This window comes from Odocoileus virginianus, chromosome 6, assembly GCF_023699985.2.
Source record: "Odocoileus virginianus isolate 20LAN1187 ecotype Illinois chromosome 6, Ovbor_1.2, whole genome shotgun sequence".
In the NCBI taxonomy this organism is placed as follows: Eukaryota; Metazoa; Chordata; class Mammalia; order Artiodactyla; family Cervidae; genus Odocoileus; species Odocoileus virginianus.
In genome coordinates, this window is record NC_069679.1 from 8,513,052 (window position 1) to 8,534,093 (window position 21,042).

The 21,042-nt window shown below is 40.7% G+C and overlaps 1 protein-coding gene across 1 annotated transcript; it reads left to right on the top strand.

The window, feature by feature from the left end:
* The first annotated feature begins 4,685 nt into the window (after nucleotides 1-4,685).
* FEM1B (fem-1 homolog B) lies at nucleotides 4,686-19,967 on the top strand. The gene is made up of 2 exons (XM_020880528.2): nucleotides 4,686-5,627; nucleotides 13,888-19,967. Exons 1-2 carry the CDS (start codon nucleotides 5,380-5,382, stop codon nucleotides 15,521-15,523), a joined length of 1,884 nt encoding a protein of 627 aa, XP_020736187.1. The 5' UTR covers nucleotides 4,686-5,379; the 3' UTR covers nucleotides 15,524-19,967.
* The last annotated feature ends 1,075 nt before the right edge of the window (nucleotides 19,968-21,042 follow it).

Here is a 21,042-nt window from a genome sequence, read left to right on the forward strand (position 1 = left end):
ACAACAACCAGAAACAAGCACTATTATTCTCCCATTTCACAATAAGAAAATGGAGAGAAGTCAACCAGTAACTTGTCTAGCAAGTGGTGGACCTTGGATGCTAAACTGCCATGCTCTCTTGTCACCTGGGTTATAGAAAATGGTTAAGAAGCCTAGGAAGTGGGGGCTGGGTTAGGCAAATTGGAAAGTGTTGTAGACCATGAAGTGCTGGACAGACATGAGTTCTCATTAGAAAGAGATAAGGGTCCCAGCAAAGGTATAAAGTGATACAGAACTCAGGGCAAACAAAGATGATCTCTAGGATGAGACAGCACTTGCTTTGGAAATGGACCTGTGTTCTTGGTAGGAGTGAGGAATGTCCAGGGTGTGTGGGGGGTGGCCAGGTGGGGAAGAGTTTCCACTAGCATTCCCCCATCAGCAATGAATGGATGATCAGATTAACTCATTGGCCTCTAGGCTCAGGCAAAGTGATCAGGACCATAGAAAGCCTTGGGGAACCTCTAGCCGAGATCCTAGCCGCAGAGAACAGGCTGGATGAGAGCCACTCACAGCGGGGAGAAAGAGGGAACAGAAGGCTGGTAGCAGGGTCAGTGGGTGGGGATCAAACGGCTGACATCCAAATCCTGACATCCTATCACACTCTAGTTATGAGGCCATGAGCAAGTTACACAATATCGCCATCTCAGTTTCTTCACCTGAAGAATGAGGATGATAACAGTGGCTTGTCCCTCCGAGGCTTGCACAACTTTAACATGCTAATCTGCACACAGTATTTACTGTGATACCTGGCACGCAGTAAGCACACAGTATGAGCTCACTACGGTTATTTCTGTTGTTATAATCCCAGGGTACCTGACTGCGAGGTCCCACTCTTTATGGAGGAACGAGGTTAGAAGAAAGAAGACTTGTGTCTATTTCCGTCTGTTGTAGCAGTGTAGTGTAAACTCTCTCAGTCGTGTCTTAACTCTTTGTGACCCCATGGACTGCAGCCTGCCAAGCTCACTCTGCCAATGGAATTTTCTAGGCAGAATACTGGAGTGGGTTGCCATTGCCTTTTCCAGGGAATCTTCCTTACCCAGGGATTGAACCTCGGTCTCTTGCATTGCAGGCAGATTCTTTATCATCTGAGCCACCAAGGAAGCCCCTATTTCAGTCTACTTTCCAGGTAAACTTATACCAGCAGGGGTGAACTGGGTTGGGAAATGACACAGACAGACCAGCTGCCCCCTCCTCCACATTAGGTCTTTGACAATTATTGTATCTGCTTTTCGGGGAAGGCTGGGAGAGAGAGAACGAGGAGACAAAGGCTAGTGGGTCAACATTTTCCTCTGAAAATGAGCTAATAGAGGCTGGTCATCAGTGGTTTCTTGGTTGTCATTGATTTCTGATATCTTTCTTTGGTGGTTCTGTTGAACTTTTCAACCTCTTGTCAATTACTCTCCCTAGCCCCTTGCATATGGGCTCTCCATATGTGTCCAGACACAGACACATGCCTGTAGGAAAAACGCAGATGGGCTGGAAATTCCTTTTTCTTTTTTTGGCCATGCCACACAGCATGCAGGATCTTAGCTCCCTGACCAGGAGTGGAACCTATGCCCCCTGCTGTTATGGAGTGCAGAGTCTTAACCACTAGACTTCCAGGGAAGTCCCAGAAGTCCCTTCTTGAACAGGTTAATGGCACAATGGAAGTATGATAGGGGTGGGAGCTAGGGAGAAGAGAAACATGTGTACTGATGGGCACTCCTTCACAGGATGAGGATGGGTGAAGGAGCTTGCTTATCAGCATCACACTAGCCCTACAAAGAAAGTATTACCTCCATAGTACAGTTGAAGAAACTTGCCCAAGGCCATGGCTAATGTTCAGAGAAGGGAGTCCAACCCAGATCTATTTGATAACCAAAGTTATCCTCTTCCATTAGAGTATGTGGGAGACTTACAGGACTAAAACAAGTATCTTTACTGGTGCTTGAAAAATGACATTTTGAATGTGCATTAAACAAAATCCGAGAAACATCACTGACTTGGAGCTGTAGGCTGGGCCAACCTGGCTTAGAAAAGTTCCTATGGAAAGTACAGCTAATTCTGCTCACAGGCACCTCCAATCCCCAGAAAGCAAAGCGCTGGAGGTTGCTCCTGTCTTTTGTCCAGTAGAAGGCTGCAGTTTGCTGTCACCAGCAAATCAATCTCCATCTGGATACAACTATTTTCAGTTATATTTTATTACTGATCATTTGCTCAGTGGTGGTTTTCTGTCAAAGTGGAAGGGAATAGGTCAGAAAAACAAGGTGCTATTTCTGGGCACTGGCCTTTGGAAAAGCAGCCTTGTTCTGTTTATACATCTTCTCTCCAATTTGCACAACCTGACCAGAGAAACCTCATCCTCCAAGCCCAGGTAAATACAGGCAACCAAATAGTCTCCAGTCAGTTAATGGCTATTGAGCAACGCAGGGAGCCCAGAGCCTTACACTAGGCAATGGTGATAAACAAAGAAGGCTCCTGACCTTGGGCTGCTGGAGCAGAAGGATATTCCCATCTGGGGGTGGAGGCCCTGAAGTGCAATTTCTACGCCCTTCTCATGACTCTTGGTTTAGCCACCCCTCCTAGCATTCATCCAGTTCTACCACCAAAGTGAGGTGTGAGCACCAGGAAGAACCCTACTTCATCTCAAAAGGGCAAGAGGAGGAAGAAGAAAGTTTCTGATTCAGCAATGAATAAATAGTTGGATGAATCATGTCTCCTTCTGAAAATGAAACCAAGGGGAAGAAGAGCCTTGCGTCTGAATCACCTTCAAAAAGTTGAGTTTGAAAAGAATGATGCAGGGAAAAAGGCTACACAGAGAGAGAAGAAGGGAGGGAGACAGAGAGAGGTCGGGGGGAGCAAATCGGAGGAGCCTGGCATTTCTATACAGAGCCTGGGAATGAAATCGGTTGGAAGGGAGCCCCGAGGTCCCACATCCCACATTTGTCCCAGAGGCCAAAAAGGCTGGGTCAGCCTGTCAAGAACTGGAATTTTTTTTCCAATCTTGAAGCCCCAGAATGAGAACAACCAGCTTCCTCTTCTTTTCCACCAGCTACTTCAGAGACTTTATTTCCAATGTTGTTTTTGTTTAACATGAGAAAAAAAAGTATAGAGATCTGAAAATAGGTAAAGTTGTGCTGTAGAGTGGAAGAGAAAATTTGAGCAGTGGCCCAAACCCCCAACAATAGCTCTGCAACTAAGATGAGGCCTTCAAACTAGTATTGGAATAGTGGGGTTCACATGCAATAATTTATGTGAACTGAGCCCAGCCTGGTCCCTTGGGACCAAATAAATGGATTTTCTCTTCCTCTATGTTAGATATTATCTTTTGTGTTTTAGGGGTGGTGGTGTAGATACTATCCTTTGTGTGTGTGTGGAGGGAGTGACCTCCATATCGAACTTGGACTTTTTGTGACTGCCCCACCAGCTTCATCACCTCCACTCCTACCATCCTAGTCCCAAACCTTTCCTCTTAAGGGGCCTTCCTGCCTTGCCTCCTGCCTACTAGAGACTCATCTTTTAAAGAATATAAACCGTATCTTGTCACTTTTCTGTTTAAAACTACTCAAATGCCCCCATCACATTTGAGAAGAATTTAAACTTACCATGGGCAATTGGGGCCTAACAAGACCTGCTCCCCACTTTCATCTCCTATTGCTCTCCTATGGCTTACTCTGCTGAAGCCACTCTTTTTTTTTTTTTGAAGCCACTCTTACCTTTGTTTCTGAACTCACCAAGCCTGTTCCCCCTCGGGGCATTTGTACTCCCTTTCCCTCTGCCTAAAATACCCCCTGTTCTCCTTACCTGTCATGGAGGTCTTATCTGACCACACACACTAAATTAGCACCGCCCCACCATCTCTCTATTTCACTTGTTTCACAGCAAATCATGGTGATAGAACTCAGCCAGTCTTATCTATTATTTGTTTACTTTATTGTCTGTTTTCTTCACAACAACACAGTCCCTGAAGAGGCACTGTGTTATTCTGGTCTATCACTGAATCCATAGAGCCAAGCAGAGCCTGGCACCCAGTAGACCTCTAATATTCGATGGATTAATGATCTTTTCAAATCCTAACAATCTTGTGAGATACGGGAGAAAACTGAAGGCTCCATCAGGCTCAGGATGAGAGTCCTGGTCTGTGGGAACACAGGCCGTGCCCTCCTTCCAGGGTGAGCCCTTTTTTGCTCCCTGTCTCCCCCGACCGTTTTCACACACTTCATCCTCCTCTCCAGGGAGGACAGGCCGGACTTCCAGTCCCTTCTCAAAGCCTCGTGCCGACACCCAAGACACCCAAACTCCTCCCTTATTTGTAAGGCTCAGAGACACCGTCCTGGTCTCAAAGTGGACCCTGCAGGGTCCGCGTACCCGCCTCCCCGGGCCCCAGTTGGGCGAAGGGTCCCATAACATCTATGGCAAAAAGGAAAGGGCCCCCCGAGTCGCGCCCCCCCGCCCCCCAGTAGTAACGGTTCAGCGGCCTCACTCTGTACCACTCCCTGGCTAGGGACCCGTAGGGCCTAACGGGGGCGAGTTGGAAGCTCCGAGCAGCAAGGGCAATGAGGACATCAGGGCCGAACTGGGTACGGGCCGCCTTCGCGTAGCAGAACCTTTCTTCATTGGGTCTTGTTTGCCAGCCGGTAGGCTTTGGAAGAGACACCCCACTTAACCGTCCCCTGGTCGCACCCTCCCCCTCTCGGCCCAGTCTGCAGAGGCCCGCCTTCCTCCCTGTCCCAAGCCCAGGGGCTGCTGGCGCCACAGCGTTCCGTCTCGCTCCGAGGGCCTTCCCTGGCGTAGACCTCTGAAACCTTCGACAGCGCCTGGCGTTTCTGAGCTCCAGTGGGCTAGGACCTGCGGGTTTCCTGGGTAGGGCGGAGATTGGGGGCGGAGGACGAGGCAGTTTTAGGCCCTAGGCCTGACGGGCCGGGTCGGGTGAAACGCGGCCGTCCTTCGCGATCCGGGGCGCGCGCGGCCCTCTTGGGATTTCACCGGCGACCCGTAGCTCGGGCACGCGCCTGTCGCAGCCCGCAGGAAGGAGGGGTCCGGCCTGAGGCCCGGGGCGGCGGCCGCCATGGAGATCCCCTCGGCCCAGGGCCGGCGCCTGGGGCCTTGGGGGCGGCCCTGACCGCCCTCCTCCCTGCCCGGGCTGGATCGCAGACCTGCCCCCCGCGGCATTCGGCCACCTCTGCGTCTCAGCCCTCCCCGGGCCGCGCTGCTGCCTGGGCGCGGCGGCGGCGGCGGCGGCGGCGCCCTGTTGAATGGGCTGTGAGGGCCCAGTTTTCAAGCGCTGGCGAACGCGGCCTCCGGGGGCGCAAGGCAGCAGCAGCAGTGGCGACCAAACGGGTGTTGGAGTTGGCGGCGGCCATGGAGGGCCTGGCTGGCTATGTATACAAGGCGGCCAGCGAGGGCAAGGTGCTGACTCTGGCCGCCTTGCTTCTCAACCGGTCTGAAAGCGACATCCGCTATTTGCTTGGCTATGTCAGCCAGCAGGGAGGGCAGCGCTCCACGCCGCTCATCATCGCAGCTCGCAATGGGCACGCTAAGGTGGTGCGCTTGCTGTTAGAACATTACCGGGTGCAGACTCAGCAGACTGGCACCGTCCGCTTCGATGGGTAGGTACATCCCAGCTCCTGCCTCCTCTCTAACGCGTGCGAACCTGCCACTTCATGGATCTTCTCGTCCCACGGTTTCACTTCATGGAGGTGTCGCTTCTCCCGTTTTTGTATCTCCTGACCTGCAGCATCAATAACCACTTCATCTTCTAGGGCGGATACTCCGTTCCGTGTTTTGCTGACCATCCTTATCGGCCGCTACCCCTTATTCCCTCTATAGGTAAATAGCCACACCCTCTGTCTTAATATCTAATAGGTATTCTCCAGTATTCTTGCTTGGGAAGTCCCATGGACAGAGGACCCTGGCGGGCTCCAGTGAATGGGGTCGCAAATAGTCGGACACGACTGAGCACGCAGGCAAAACCAGCGCTCTGCTGGATAGTGTATGAACAAGCAGTGTGGAGGTCGTAGCAGCGTTTCAGGTTTTCCCTCTGTCAGGACTGAGGTTGTAACCGAGATCAGAAATTAACCAGGTCAGCAATTAACATTGGAAACCTCTGATTGATGAATTATTTGACCGCCCAATTTTTAGCCCTTCAAGTGTCTGATAAAGCCCTTAGTGGGTTATGGCACCTTAATGTCAAAATAAGCCCCTATAACCAGCAGCAGCTTCAGCGTCTTGCGGGATTGTCACGCAGCCAGACTTACCTAGACATGATTCTGACTTACACATTGCTGGGAAGAGATATGTTGGCTGCGAAAATGGCATAGGACCTGGTGTGAGAGAAGATTATGCCATTTTTAAATTAATGTTATCCCGTCATCTTCTGGGGAAGCTTGATAATTTACTGTTATTCCAGGTGGGGAGTTCAAAAATGCATATTGTCATAGTTAAAATTTGCCACTTAGGTTGAATTGTACATATTTTGAGGTGTCATGTTGTTGAATGCAGAATTGTCAGGTTTGACGTTATCTTTTCTGTGTGGATCGTTATAACCTGTTTTACAGATTACAACTTCATGAAGATTTTGCTTCGTTGATTGCATTTGTTTTTGTTGACTTGTGCCAGTAGGTAAGCTCTTCTAGCGTTTTCTTCTTTTGAGGTAGATGTGATCCAAGCGTAAAGATATGTATCTTTAGTTTTGATAATTGAATACTGCTTGGATAAAACCTGATTGAAAAAAACAATTCTTCTTTGAGATGACTAGGGCATTGTTGAATTTTGATTGATTCTTTTTTTAAGTTGAGATAAGCAGAGCTTTTTCTTCTGTTTCAGATGAGAGGAAAATATTTCAGAGTATTACGTTTTACTGAAATGATAGCCCATGGGTGGTGGTTAATCTCTAGTACCACCTCTCTAGACATTAAGGAGATGGTCTTTATCATATTAACCAAAGATGGCAACGTGATTCTTGTTTGTTTTCCTTTACTGGCTCCTGTGTCCCTTTTGTAACTGCATTCCCACAGCCTTTCTATACACAGAGGAGGAGTGAAGTAGAATGACCTCTGAACTTCAAGCACCATTCCAGTTGTATAAGCACAAGCATCCACTGAGCTATGAATCTCTGCAGTAACAGCTGCTGGTTCCACTGCTGCTAAGGAGATTGGTGAGGCCTGTTTTGATGAGGAGAGAATAGTGGCAAGAAAAAATAGTTTTTTCTGAAGCATTTGAAAAGGCTTTGCTTATCTTTCTTAACTGTCAAAGAGAGAGGTATTTTGAAGTGGCAATTAAGAGAACCTGAAATGACAAGGAATGTGGCGTTGAGCCCTCATAGTGGCTTATCTTGCCCCATATTTTGCACTGACCAGTGAAATTAAGTTCAGTAAGCAAACATTTTTTGAACACCTACTCTGTGCCAGGCTCTATAGTAGGGATTGGGTATTCAGAGATGAGTAACATACGGTTCCCAGGAAGACGTTCAGGTGGCCCTGGGTGGGAGGGATTAAGGTGCGGTGGGGAGGTGAAAGATTGACGAAAATGAGTAATAGATGCCATGCCATTTAGGGTTACAGGAATCTTTTGGACTACTGAGGGAATGCAGGAAGAGGAAGTGCTCACCTTCGCCTGGGAGAAGCAGGGACATTTTCGCAGCTGAGGTGATTTTTGAGCTCAGTCTTGAAGGATAGAAAGTAGAAAGTGAAGAAGAGGGGCAGCAACATGGTACACTTGCAGTGACAAGTGTTTCAGTGCCGTTGCAGGGAGGGGTTCAAGCCTGGGAAGTTAAGAGAGACTGTGGGAGACTGGAGTGAGGTGGAGGCCGGATTTTGATGATTGTCATGTAAAATATCAGACTGGTGAGACTGGAATTGCAAGCATTTCTATCATTTGACATTTTGTCTGAGCCTTCTTCAATCTGTCTTTTTTGTTTATGTATTATTACAGTTATGGATTCATTAGCTGCTCTGTCAAAGTAGTTTTTTTAAAACTTACTAAATGACTGTGATGGGCCTGGCACTGTGCCCCACACATACTGTGGAAGATACAGAAAAAAATACAAAGTTTCTACTTTTGAGGAGCTTACAAATTAATTAACAAAAGAGAAGATTGAAATTGGCCACCTTTCTGCCCACTCACACCATTCTGAGATTATTTTACTTGTGGCTTACTCTGTTAAGATTAAAGTTGACATAGATGAGGGGGTAAGAAGAAAGGTTAATGAATAGGAATGAAAGAAGAACCTTTAGTTGTAGAATGGGAAGCTGTTAAGAGTGTTATAGAAATGGACCAGAACAAAGGAGAGGCGCCATGTGATCTTGGACTACTGTGCTGGTTTGAGTTCTGAGGGCCTGACTGCTCAGTGCCAGAGTTTGTGGGGAACTCTTGTCCTAGAAGAAGTTTGCTGACATGGATAGGAAGGAGAACAGGACCTCTGGGAATCTTGTCGAGTGCTCTTTTTTAAAGTCAGTGTTAGTACAAATCCTTAAATGTCCAGGTAGAGGAAAGGTTTAGGGGCACAGTGTCACTTGACTTCATTTAGAAAGTCATTTCCAGTGTATATTTCAAGGAAGTATATATGATCTAATAAATGATTTTAGGACTTTGGTTAAAATAAAGTGTTGATCATTTACACTGAATGAATTTTTATTTTCATTTCAAATGCTTGAACAAGACAATAGATGAGTTTAGGTTTGTGATCAGAAATGTTATTCTTATACATTTTAAAGTTTAAATGCCAGATTAAAGTTTCTTGATTTTTCAGATGAAATACGTGTGTGTGTGCTTAGTCACTCAGTCGTGTCCGACTCTTGCGACCCCATAGACCATCGCCTGCCAGGCTCCTCTGTCCTTGGAATTCTCCATGCAAGAATACTGGAGTGGGTTGCCATTTCCTTCTCTAGGGGATCATCCCCACCCAGGAATTGAACCCAGGTCTCCTGCATTGCAGACAGATCCTTTACCGACTGAACTATGAGGGAACCCTAAAATTTGCAATTTTAGACCAGAAAGATCAGTGTTTTATAGTGCTTCTCCCATACTCATTAAGTAAATATTGCATTTATTTGATTATATTTTTATTTACTATCCATTTTGTTGTAAATATTTTTGGCATTTTGTTTTGAGGCAGTATGCAGCTATAACTAGCTGTATTTTATGGACAAAAAAATGTCGTAAGTGTTAGGATTATTAGTCCCTTTAATCTGTTTAATGCTGATTAAGGTGTAGAAATTTAAAAATTACTAAGGGTAATGTTCCTAAAGGACATTCTGCAGTGAATATTTTTGTCATTAAGTATTTCAAAATTTTTATTGCCTCAATAAAAATAGATAATTGAAACTTTTTCTAGGCTTCTGTCATATCACCGTAGGGAAAATGGAAATTACTAGATTACATTGGAAAAAGTATTAATGATTATAAAGACCAAGTGACATTGTTTAGTTTCTGAGTCATGTCCAACTCTTTTGTGACTCCATGGGCTGTAGCCCACCAGGCTCTTCTGTTCATGGGATTTCCCAGGCTAGAATACCGGAGTGGGTTGCCATTTCCTTCTCCAGGGGATCTTCCTGACCCAAGGTCAGAAACTGCGTCTCCTGCATTGCAGGCAGATTCTTTACCACTGAACCACCTGGGAAGCCCAAGCGAAGCGTATACTTGTAATTTAACTTTTAATCTTATGTCATTGTGTGTGTGTGTGTGTGTGTGTGTGTGTGTGAGTTGCTTAGTTGTGTCCGACTCTTTGCAACCCCATAGACTGTAGCCCACCAGGCCCCTCCATTCATGGGATTCTCCAGGCAAGAACACTGGAGTGGGTTGCCACTTCCTTCTACAAAAGGAACTATAGAAAGAAAATGAAGTCGCTCAGTTGTGTCCGACTCTTCGAGACCCCATGGACAGTAGCCTACCAGGCTCCTCCATCCATGGAATTTTCCAGGCAAGAGTACTGGAGTGGGTTGCCATTTCCTTCTCCCTTATGTCATTAGTACTGGGGAATTTGAGGCCAGAAAAAAATTTTTAATCACTTTTTGTCTTTTTTTTTTCCATTTTAAAATGGGGGTCCTATTTATCTTATATGGTTATTGCAAAAGTTAAAGATAATATATGTGAATGCTTATTTTAGTACAGCAATTCTTGAGTTTTATTTAGTTTAGGTTCATGTTTCTGGCATGTAACAATTTTTTATTTTTAAGGAGTGCAAGGAAACTTTGTAACTATGTAAATGTAACTATGTTAACTATGTATTAATTTTTTGGATAGATTACATTAATAAACAGATGGGGGGAAGCTTTTTAAATGGAAACATGTTTGAACAATGACATGTATTATGTTTCCTTACATTTGATGCATTATGTAGTTTCCAAAGATTTTTGTATTTTTAATCTCATAAAAGCCTTTTAGTTATATGTCTTTAAAATAGGCTTAATAGTGGTTATCTACTTTATAGGATTATTGGGAAAAGGTTATTATGAGAATTAAATGTGCTCTATTGCTTAGTACAGTGCTTGACACATTGAAATTATTAACTCTCTGTTTAAACTTTTTCTTTAAATTGACTTGTGCCTCTTTTGTTTTTAAATTATATCTATTTTTAGTTAAGGTATAACATCAGGTAAGGTGCATAAATCTTAAGTGTATAAGTGTTATAAAATTTTAATTTGCTTACATCCATGTAATCACTTTCTAGATCGATAGGCACAACATTGATGTCACTTTAAAAGTTTCCTTTATGCTCTTTCTCAGTCATTTCCCCTCCCTCCCCCTCCCAGAAGTAATGATTATTCTGACTTCTATCTCTATAGATAAGTTCTGCCTATATTTGAACTTCCTATAAATGGAATCATACAGTGTACTCTTTTTTTCTGTGTGGCTTCTTTTTGTTTAACACAGTATTTATGAGAGTCATTCATTGAGTTGCATGTATAAGTATTTTTAAAATGTCTTATAATATTACATATATGAATGTATGGCAGTTTATCCTATTGACAGATATTTTGGTTGTCTTTAGTATTTGACTATTATGAATTACGTTGGTATGAACATGTTTGTATATGTCTTATGGTGGAATTTGCATTCATTTCTCTTAAGTATATACCAAGGAGTGGGACTGTTGGCTCATAGAGTTGGTGTATGTTTAATACTTTCTCAAGCAGTCAACCACCAAAGTGGTTGAACCAGATCATATTACCACTAAAAATTTCCATCAGCAGGAGGGGTTTCAGTTACTTCACATCCTGGCCAATATTTAGTATTGTCATGTCAGTATTATTAATTTCATCTGTTCTGGTGTGTATTGGTCACTCCTGGTAACTCCTGGTTTTAATTTGCATTTCCTTGCTGAGTAATTATCTTGAACATCTTTTCATATGTTTATTGGTTGTTTGAATATATACTTTTGAAGTATACTTGTTCAGTCTTTCCACATTTTTAAAAAAAAATTGAGTTGTTTGCTTTTTTAGTGATTTGTCAGATAATTGATTGTAGGTATCTCCAGTGAGATTGGACCAGTGACCAGTGGATTGCTGGTCACTTTTCTGACAAAATTTTTTTAATTTTTTGAAGTCTAATCAATTTTTTCTCTTATTTTTTTTTTTTTTTTTTTTTGCATTATGTTTAAGAACTCATCAACCCCAAGGTCATAAAGATAGTCTTTTTTTTAAAGAAGCTTTTATTGTTTTGTTTTGCATACTGTAGGTCTCTGCCACTTTGAAATTTTTGTGAGTAGGGTCAAGGTTGATTATTTTCTAAACAGATGTCTAGTGGCTGCTTCTTCACTATTTATTAAAAAGACCATACTTTATACCTGAATTTCAGTGGACCTTTTGTCATTAATCTGTATTCCTGTATATGTGAATCTATTCCTAAGGTGGGGTTTTTGGTTGTTTTCTTTTGATTAGTATTTATCTATCCTTATTCTAGTAACAGACCGTCTTACTGTATTTTGTCCTCCAACTTAACTTTTCTTTCAAGATTATGTTGGTTGTTTTGGGTCTTTCCTTTGTATTTCTCTGTACATTTTAGAGTTGGCCTTTCAATTTCTACACACATGTGGATGCATGCACACACACATATGCCTACTGGGATTGTGATTTGGACTGCATTGAATCTGTAGATTATTTTGGCGGAGAATTAACATCTTAACATTCTTGAATCTCCAAAACAATAAACATGGACTGTTTCTCCATTTCTTTAGGTCTTTAATTTATCTCAGGAATGTTTTATAGTTTTCAGTATAGAGTAGAGGTTCTTGTACATTTTTATTAGATTTACTATTAGATATTGGTATTTTCTGGTGTTTTTGTAAATTGAATTTTTTTTTGACTGAAAGGAAACTTTTTTCTTTTTTAAGAAAACATTTTTGAACTTTGTGTTTATAATCATGACAATAAAGATAATAAGTGAATTTTAATTAAACTAAATTGTCTGCAAAAGCTACAGTTGGCAACCACTGAAACATTTCAACTGATGTAATGTCTTATTGATTCATTCTTTTTTAAGATTTGTTTGTTTATTTTTATTCTTTTGGCCCTGTTGGGTCTTCGTGGCTGTACGTGGGCTTTCTCTAGTTGTGGTGCGCGGGCCTCTCATTGCGGTGGCTTCTCCTGTTGGGGAGTGTGGGCTCTAGGCCAGCTTTCCGGGCTTCCCATAGTCGTGATCCGGGGTCTCAGTAGTTATGACTCCTGGGCTCTAGAGCATAAGCTCAGTAGTCGTGGTGCATGGGCTTTGTTGCTCTGCAGCTTGTGGGATCTAACCTGTGTCCCTGCATTGCAAGGTAGATTCTTTACCACTAGATGACCAGGGAAGCCCCTCTTGATTCACTCTGTAGTTTAAAAAATTAATTAACAATTAAATGACATTTAAAAAATGAAATTCTAAAAAGAAACTTCAGAAATATTCAGTTTATTTTGAGGACTGTTTTCCATACAGTAAAATGTACAAATCTTTCTTATGCAATTTGATGAATTTTTTCCCCTAAATATCCACCCATGTAGCTACTACCTAGTTCAAAATATAGGACATTGCTAATAGGTTTAAGCCCCTTCTGAATCAATCCTACACTCTCCCCTATAGATAACCCTATAGGTAGCTGTTACTGAGAATGCTTTTACTTATAGCCATTTTGCTTCATTATTTGAAACTGAAGAAGTAATTGCTTGGATGTTTATAAAGTGTGGCTTTTATTTTCAGCAGAAGTGATAGACAGTATTGACAGTTAGGGTTGAACTATGATATTTTTTATACCAAGTGGATTGTACTTTTTTTTTGCTTCATAAGATATATAATTTGACCTGTGTTGTATCATTCATATTGTAAGGAGCAGTAATTATTTCATTCTCATTGCTTTAGTAGAGTATGTACATACTTACTAGTTTAGATAATCCTAGGTAAAATTATCTGCTCAAATACTTTTCTTCTTAATGCGGTGTCTAAGGACATTGACACAGAGATTGTGGTGGTTTTCTTACTGATGTACTGAGAGGAACTGTGGTACCTAGGGGTGCTGGGAGAGAGGAACATTCTGTGCTCCTCTAAGAGCCAGGGAATCAGCTTGGTGGTAAAGAAGTTACAGAACTCCGTGTATTTCCTCTGTTTTCTGAAATTTATGTACTTCTGCTAGTAGGAAGTCGGTGACTCTTTTTATTTTTTCTTTAAGTTTTTATACTGTGGAAATACTAATAATCGCTCACATTTATTGAGCTCATACTAGATACAAGTACTATGCTGAGTGCTTTACTTAAATTACCTGATTTTATTTTCACCAAAACCAGTGTTTAACTAACGCTCTGTAGAGTGAGGTTTTGGATCAGTGAAACTGATTGCATCCTTTAAATCTGTGTCAGGGTGGGTGGCCTCTGTTTGCTGACTGTTTGTTCTCTTCATGAACAGGTATGTCATTGATGGTGCCACTGCTCTTTGGTGTGCCGCAGGAGCAGGACATTTTGAAGTTGTTAAACTTCTAGTCAGTCATGGAGCCAACGTGAACCACACCACAGTAACTAACTCAACCCCCCTGCGGGCAGCATGCTTTGATGGCAGATTGGACATTGTGAAATACTTGGTCGAAAATAATGCCAACATCAGCATTGCCAACAAGTATGACAACACTTGCCTAATGATTGCGGCCTATAAGGGACACACTGACGTGGTCAGATATCTTTTAGAACAACGTGCTGATCCAAATGCTAAAGCACATTGTGGAGCCACAGCATTGCATTTTGCAGCTGAAGCTGGCCACATAGATATTGTGAAGGAGCTAATAAAATGGCGTGCTGCTATAGTAGTGAACGGCCATGGGATGACGCCATTAAAAGTAGCTGCTGAAAGCTGTAAAGCTGATGTTGTTGAACTATTGCTCTCTCATGCTGATTGTGACCGGAGAAGTCGGATTGAAGCTTTGGAGCTCTTGGGTGCCTCCTTTGCAAATGATCGTGAGAACTACGACATCATGAAGACATATCACTATTTATATTTAGCTATGTTGGAGAGGTTTCAAGATGGTGATAACATTCTTGAGAAAGAGGTTCTCCCACCAATCCATGCTTATGGGAATAGAACTGAATGTAGAAATCCTCAGGAACTGGAATCCATTCGGCAAGACAGAGATGCTCTTCATATGGAAGGCCTTATAGTTCGGGAACGGATTTTAGGTGCCGACAACATTGATGTTTCCCATCCCATCATTTACAGGGGAGCTGTTTATGCAGATAACATGGAATTTGAACAGTGTATTAAGTTGTGGCTTCATGCCCTGCACCTCAGACAGAAAGGTAACAGAAATACCCATAAGGATCTTCTTCGATTTGCCCAAGTTTTTTCACAGATGATACATTTAAATGAAACTGTGAAGGCCCCAGACATAGAATGTGTTTTGAGATGCAGTGTTTTGGAAATAGAACAGAGTATGAACAGAGTAAAAAATATTCCAGATGCTGATGTCCACAGTGCTATGGACAATTATGAATGTAACCTCTATACCTTTCTGTATTTAGTGTGCATCTCCACTAAAACACAGTGCAGTGAAGAAGATCAGTGCAAAATTAACAAGCAGATCTACAACCTGATTCACCTTGATCCCAGAACTCGTGAAGGTTTCACCCTGCTGCATCTAGCTGTCAACTCAAATACCCCAGTTGATGATTTCCACACCAATGACGTTTGCAGTTTTCCAAACGCGCTTGTCACAAAGCTCCTGCTGGACTGCGGTGCTGAGGTGAACGCTGTGGACAATGAAGGGAACAGTGCCCTTCACATTATTGTTCAGTACAACAGGCCCATCAGTGATTTTTTGACCTTGCACTCTATCATCATTAGTCTAGTTGAAGCTGGCGCTCACACTGACATGACAAATAAACAGAATAAAACTCCACTAGACAAAAGTACAACTGGGGTATCAGAAATACTACTTAAAACTCAAATGAAGATGAGTCTCAAGTGCCTGGCTGCCCGGGCAGTTCGGGCTAATGACATTAACTACCAAGACCAGATCCCCAGAACTCTTGAAGAGTTTGTTGGATTTCATTAAGTGACTGGATATGTAAAATCGTTTAATGTGGTGCTAAAAAGTAAAGGACTTTAATCACAGACAATAGAATTATGTGTTCATAAATTCTACTTTTCTTTCCGCTACCCTTCCTCCCTACTTATCCTTCCTTAGTTTTGTATTTGCTCTTCTTGCCTCATATGGTTATTGATTTCAAATACACTTTAAACAAAGCCACATTGTTTAGGTGTAACTATAATCTTAAGGTGTTTGGATGTTGGTCACTTAGCTATTTTTTTCTTTTTTTAAAGGAATGAATATAAAATGTTTTGTTTATGTAACAAGGGACATTTATGATTTAAAGTTGATAAATGTTTTACCAAAATTGCCTAGAAAAGCATTTCTGTTAAGCCTGTGTCAGCATGTTAGCCTTTGTAGCAGTTTTGAGGATTTCATGAAGAAAAACAACTGAAAGAAGCATTAAAAGTAATGGAATATCCAGGTGTTCTGCACATGCCAAACTGCGATAGGTAGTTTTCACTCTTCCATTATTTATGTGAAATGATACAACACATTATAACATCGGGAGGATTTTTAAAAAGTATAGCTGCATATTAATCTGAAAAATGTGCTAACTTAATAATAGTTAAAAATTCATAAAGTTAATTCCATTGAAATTGTTGAATTATGCTTGGTGATACATACAAAGTAGTTATCTTAAACAACTTTTCAGAGAATGTTGATGGACTATTTGCCTTTGGGCTTGGATTCTGAAATGCATAGACATCTCTATTTTGATGTGATTAATCTAAATTCCAGCAGTCAGCATTTGACTTAACTCACAGACATGTAAAAATTATGATTGCTGTGTTTTCTCCTATGAAACAAGTTGTCACATTATAGTTATACATTATACATTCTGTTTTTATCCCCTTCTCCCTTTCTTCTTGTGTGGTATCTTTTCAAATTGAAAACTACTTTTCCAGAGGGCATTATTTGTGCCTCCCTAAGGTTTTTATGACAGGTGAAAAGGAACTGGGATATTTTTTTCACTTTCTTCATTTAGTCTGTGATAAGAAGTAGAAAAATCACTAGAGTGTTATAGATTCAATGTTTTTGATGATGAAAGTAATTCTCATTGCCATTTTGAAAGTTATTTCTGTCTGAGGGCAGCAAATTTTGGAACCAGAAAATGTCACTTATTCCAACAGGCTGTACAGAGGTCTTTATGGTTTTGGTTTTGTTTTAATGGCAACATTTTGACTGTCAGACTAAAAGAATATTCTGTGATTATCTTTAAGCATCACAGAAATTCACGGGTACATACCTATTTCTTTCAATGTTAAAAATGATAAGTAAAATTAGCTATATCTGTATTTTTTTCTCTAGTGCCAAATGAATGCCTTAGCTACTCATAGTGCATGGTACTGTAAGTGAAGACCTGCAGCTTTTTTTCTTTCATGAAAAGCATTATATTGGTGTAGCAACATCAGATATAAACTTAAAATACAACAAGATTTCGGTTAACGTTTTATGTATGGATATTGCTTTGGGAAGTCTAAGAAAAAGGTTGCAGCTGGATCAGTATAAAAGATAGTGACCAAGCCAAAATCTGCACCTAGGGCCTTAAATAAAATAAGAGATACCCCATGAAATGAGATACTCTGAAGGATGGGAGGGAATGGATGGGGGACTTTCAAAACCTATTCCCCCAAGGATGCAGGATACTTGTACTGTTGCTGTAGTTACACTTCGCGTGTCTTCTTGCTTCAGTCAGGAGTGTTTTGATGGTGAATTCTGCCACAGTGATCTACTTCTGTTTTCCTAACCTGGGATTTTTACAAGAAAGGTTTTTAGGATGGTCTAAAGGGAGGTATTTGATACCTAATTTGAAAATTGCTGGCCTTGATCTTCCTGGTGTGAATCAAGGAACTAGTGTACCTTGCTCTTGGCAACTCATGGCCTGAAAGAGAAAATGCTCATCCTCCAGGTGGGTGGATCACACCTTTTTCACAGCTCAGATCAGACCCTGTATTTTTCAGACTTCAAGGCCTGCTTATTTGACAGTCTGAGGAATAGCTGTGATACTTGGTATTTACTTGGTTCCATTATTAATGCATATGATTTTTAAACATCAGAACTTAAAATATCAGATAATGTTGCATGTTTTATAAAACATTTCATCCCTTTGGCTACCCAAGATGAGAACTATTTTAGGTGTTACTTATTAAATGAGAATAATGATTATCTGTACATATTCAGACAACGAAATTTAATGATACTCAAGTGTTTTTGAAAAGGGAGGACCGAATGCTGGAAAGAGTAAAACTGCTGATTGAAATGCTGACAAAGTTGAATTTGAAGACAGTAGGATAGATTATGAATTTTGCCAATGGTAATTGAGATTTTTTTTTTAAACTATACTATAGCAGTACATTGTTCACTATATCACTAAGGATCTAATTCTGTCTTGTAAAACAAATCCAAATATGTATTGTGAAACACCTGTATAAAACCATTCTTGAAACAAGTGATCTACATGCCTGTTTTTTTTTAATTTGTTTTTGGTAGAATTATTTTAAAATGTGTTTAGCCAAACCCTTCCCAAACTTAAGTTTCTTTTTTTTAAAAGGGAAATAGATAGGTAAGAAAGGTAATAGTTCTGTATCTCAGCTTCTCTGAGAACTCTGGGCTATTGCTGTTTTTAGCCACTTTTGTCATTTTGTGTTTATTATTGGTAGAATTGTGTTTTGGATTATAAATCTTCCTTGATAACATTACAAATTCAATCAAAACTTCTCGCTTAATAATTGTCATATAAATTTGAATTAGAGACCCAGGTGGATGAATGCCTGGGCAAACCATGTGAAACCTGGGTGGGTTTTGCACTTTAGAGTTGGTAAAATTGATCTCTTGAGTTTAGGTAAATGTATAATTCAAGGACCGGGCAACAAATCCATCCTTAGATTGATAAAGGGGAAATTTTTGACCTAAGAATTCTGAAACAACATTGTTTTCAGTCTACCCTGGATTGCTCTCTCATATGCCACATTCCAGCTATCTTAAGGTTTTTTGCTGTGTGAACTTCAGCCAGCCAACCAATCAACGAAAAAGCAAGCTTTGGTCTTGTTTGTTTCTGGGAAGGGTTTTATTTCATTACACTGGTAGTTGATTAGTAACTGGTAATTATGAGAAACTTAGGTCTGCTAGCACTGTTTGAAGTAAAATGTGATTTGGGGCCAGCAGCTGCATAAGTATCAACTCTGCATTTGGCAAGTGTTTTTGAAAATTAGATCCCAAGGGAACAATACTCTGTCACTAGTCTCCACCTCAGCTGAGGCAGCTACTTTAGGAATAAGGTTGCTTTGGATTATTTGAGCAAAAACCGTTCTTTCTTGGGGAAAGTGGCAGGGTGAGGAGTGAGTTACTGGACCTTGGATTAGTTTGCTGGTTTTAGAAGCAGCCAGTGATTGAACTAGAGAGGAGATGGATAAAAGTATAAAGGACTTGTTTTATGGTAGATTTTCTGTAAAAACCTTAAGTATTCCTTTCAGGCTAGCCAGATGTGTCAAAGTACAGATGACTATTCCGTTTTCCTCACTGACTATACTGTAACATTAAAATGGGTTAAAACAAAACTCTGCCTTTTGCTCTATGAAAAGTTATTAGTCCATAAGATTTTAAGCTGTGTGTTTTATTTCTGCTCTGAAAATGCACAGCCCTGCTCTGGATACCCTCTCTGGAAGGTAGAGAGCTCCTAATGTGTATGGCACATTGCCGGGCTTTCTCATACATTCCTGGCAGATTTGCCCAATTCTTCAGATGGGCTGGGTTGTATAGTATCTTCTCCAAATGTGGGATCTGAAATACTACATGGATAATGGCGATAGATATATTAATTTTTAAAACTGTAAAGTAAATGTCTCTAGTCTTAGGTTTGTGGTGTGTTCACTTGTGTTAATGTGTAGGGAAGGAACACTGACTTGATGGTTATGGGGAGTGTCTCTTGTGTGTGCAGGGGTGAGACTCGCTAAATTGTTAACAGCTTTTCATTTAGGGGTAAGTCACATGTTGAGTGGCCTAATCAAAAAAATGAAGGAGCGGAGATACAAGCTTTGCTAAGTGATGAAGTGAACAAGGTTTTATATCTGTTTTTTATCAGGTGTTGTAAAATTTGTGCATGGCCTTTTTTGTTGTTGCTTAGTAATTGGTAGAGAAGAAAAGATGAGGGAGAAAAATCAGCTTTGCTAACCAGTCTTTTCAGACGTACATAGCTGAGGAGTGAAATCTGACTGGCCTAACATGGTGAAAGAGCCTATCTTTTATAACACTCACCTCATCCTGCAATCCTCCATATAGAAGAATTACATTGTTGTATTCTAGTAATTCACTGTGATTTATAACAAACCAGTGGTGTCATTCTATTGTGCACTTTTGTCAAACCATTTACGTGACTTTAATAAACATAGTAAACTTGCTGACTGCACCAGAGGTCTGTTAGTGATTTATATATTGCATGACTTTTTCTATTTGAGTTTGACATGTAGAATCATTTTTAATTTCGTAGTAATTGATAGTCCTAATAGCCCAGCTAATTTGAAACTAACTATTGCTGTGTAAAAGGAAAAAATGGTGTTTGTGTTCAGTAAATGTTTGAAAAAAACTGCCTTGAAGTGTGTGTCTTTATTGTTCAGTGTTGAGATGATATTTTGTCGAATTCATTTTTTAAAAGTTGTGAAAGTTATACATGTACATGGGGAAAATTCAGATAGTTAAGAAAAATTCAAATAGTTAAAAAAAATTTTTTTTTCATCTCTCTCTTCATCCCATTTGGACTCTTTAGAGGATACTCGCTAGTTTTTTGAGTAGCTTCCTAGAATTTTTCTGTCTGTATATATGTATTTTTTCTCCTTTTAAAAATGCAAGTGGACTTTTAACTTTCCTACACTATTCTGCATCTTGTCATTTTCATTGAGTATATATTAGACATTTTTTCATTTTGGTATGTATAGATTTTTTAAAAGAACAAATTTATAGCATTTAATTCTATGGATGAACTTAAAATTTATTTAACCAGGCCTTCCTGTTGGATTTTTAGGTTTTTAGTTCATTGATATTCCAAATACTGTTTCAGTCAGTGAACATCTTGTGTACTGTTTTCATAGAACAAACTCATCTGTAGCCCTGGAACTTCTGGTTTAGTGACCAGGTGTTAAAAATCCTGACAGAGGTGAATCAGTTGCCTTCCATCTCCCTACATCCTTATTGACATCAGATGTTATCTCGTTCAGCTTTTGCTAAGGTGATGGAAATGGAAAATATTTCATGGTTTTGATTTGAGTTCCCTTATTATGAATGAGGTTGACATATATTTACTGACCTTTTAAATTTGTTTGCTTTTGGGCTGTGGTCTTTTTCTTGCTGTGTGTTAGAAATTCCTTGGAAATGTAAGGAAATTTTCTCTCATGTCACTGTTTGTAGTTTGTTTTTAAGTATAGTAGTTTTTATATCTACTGAATTCTGTATCTTGCTGGTAAAGTTGTCTCCATTCCAAGTTCATA

Bases quoted from the DNA above. Each gene is read 5' to 3' on its own strand.
- FEM1B (XM_020880528.2), top strand. From the start codon at position 5,380: ATGGAGGGCCTGGCTGGCTATGTATACAAGGCGGCCAGCGAGGGCAAG. The intron at 5,628-13,887 runs GTAGGTACATCC...CTTCATGAACAG, and splicing joins GGCACCGTCCGCTTCGATGG to GTATGTCATTGATGGTGCCA.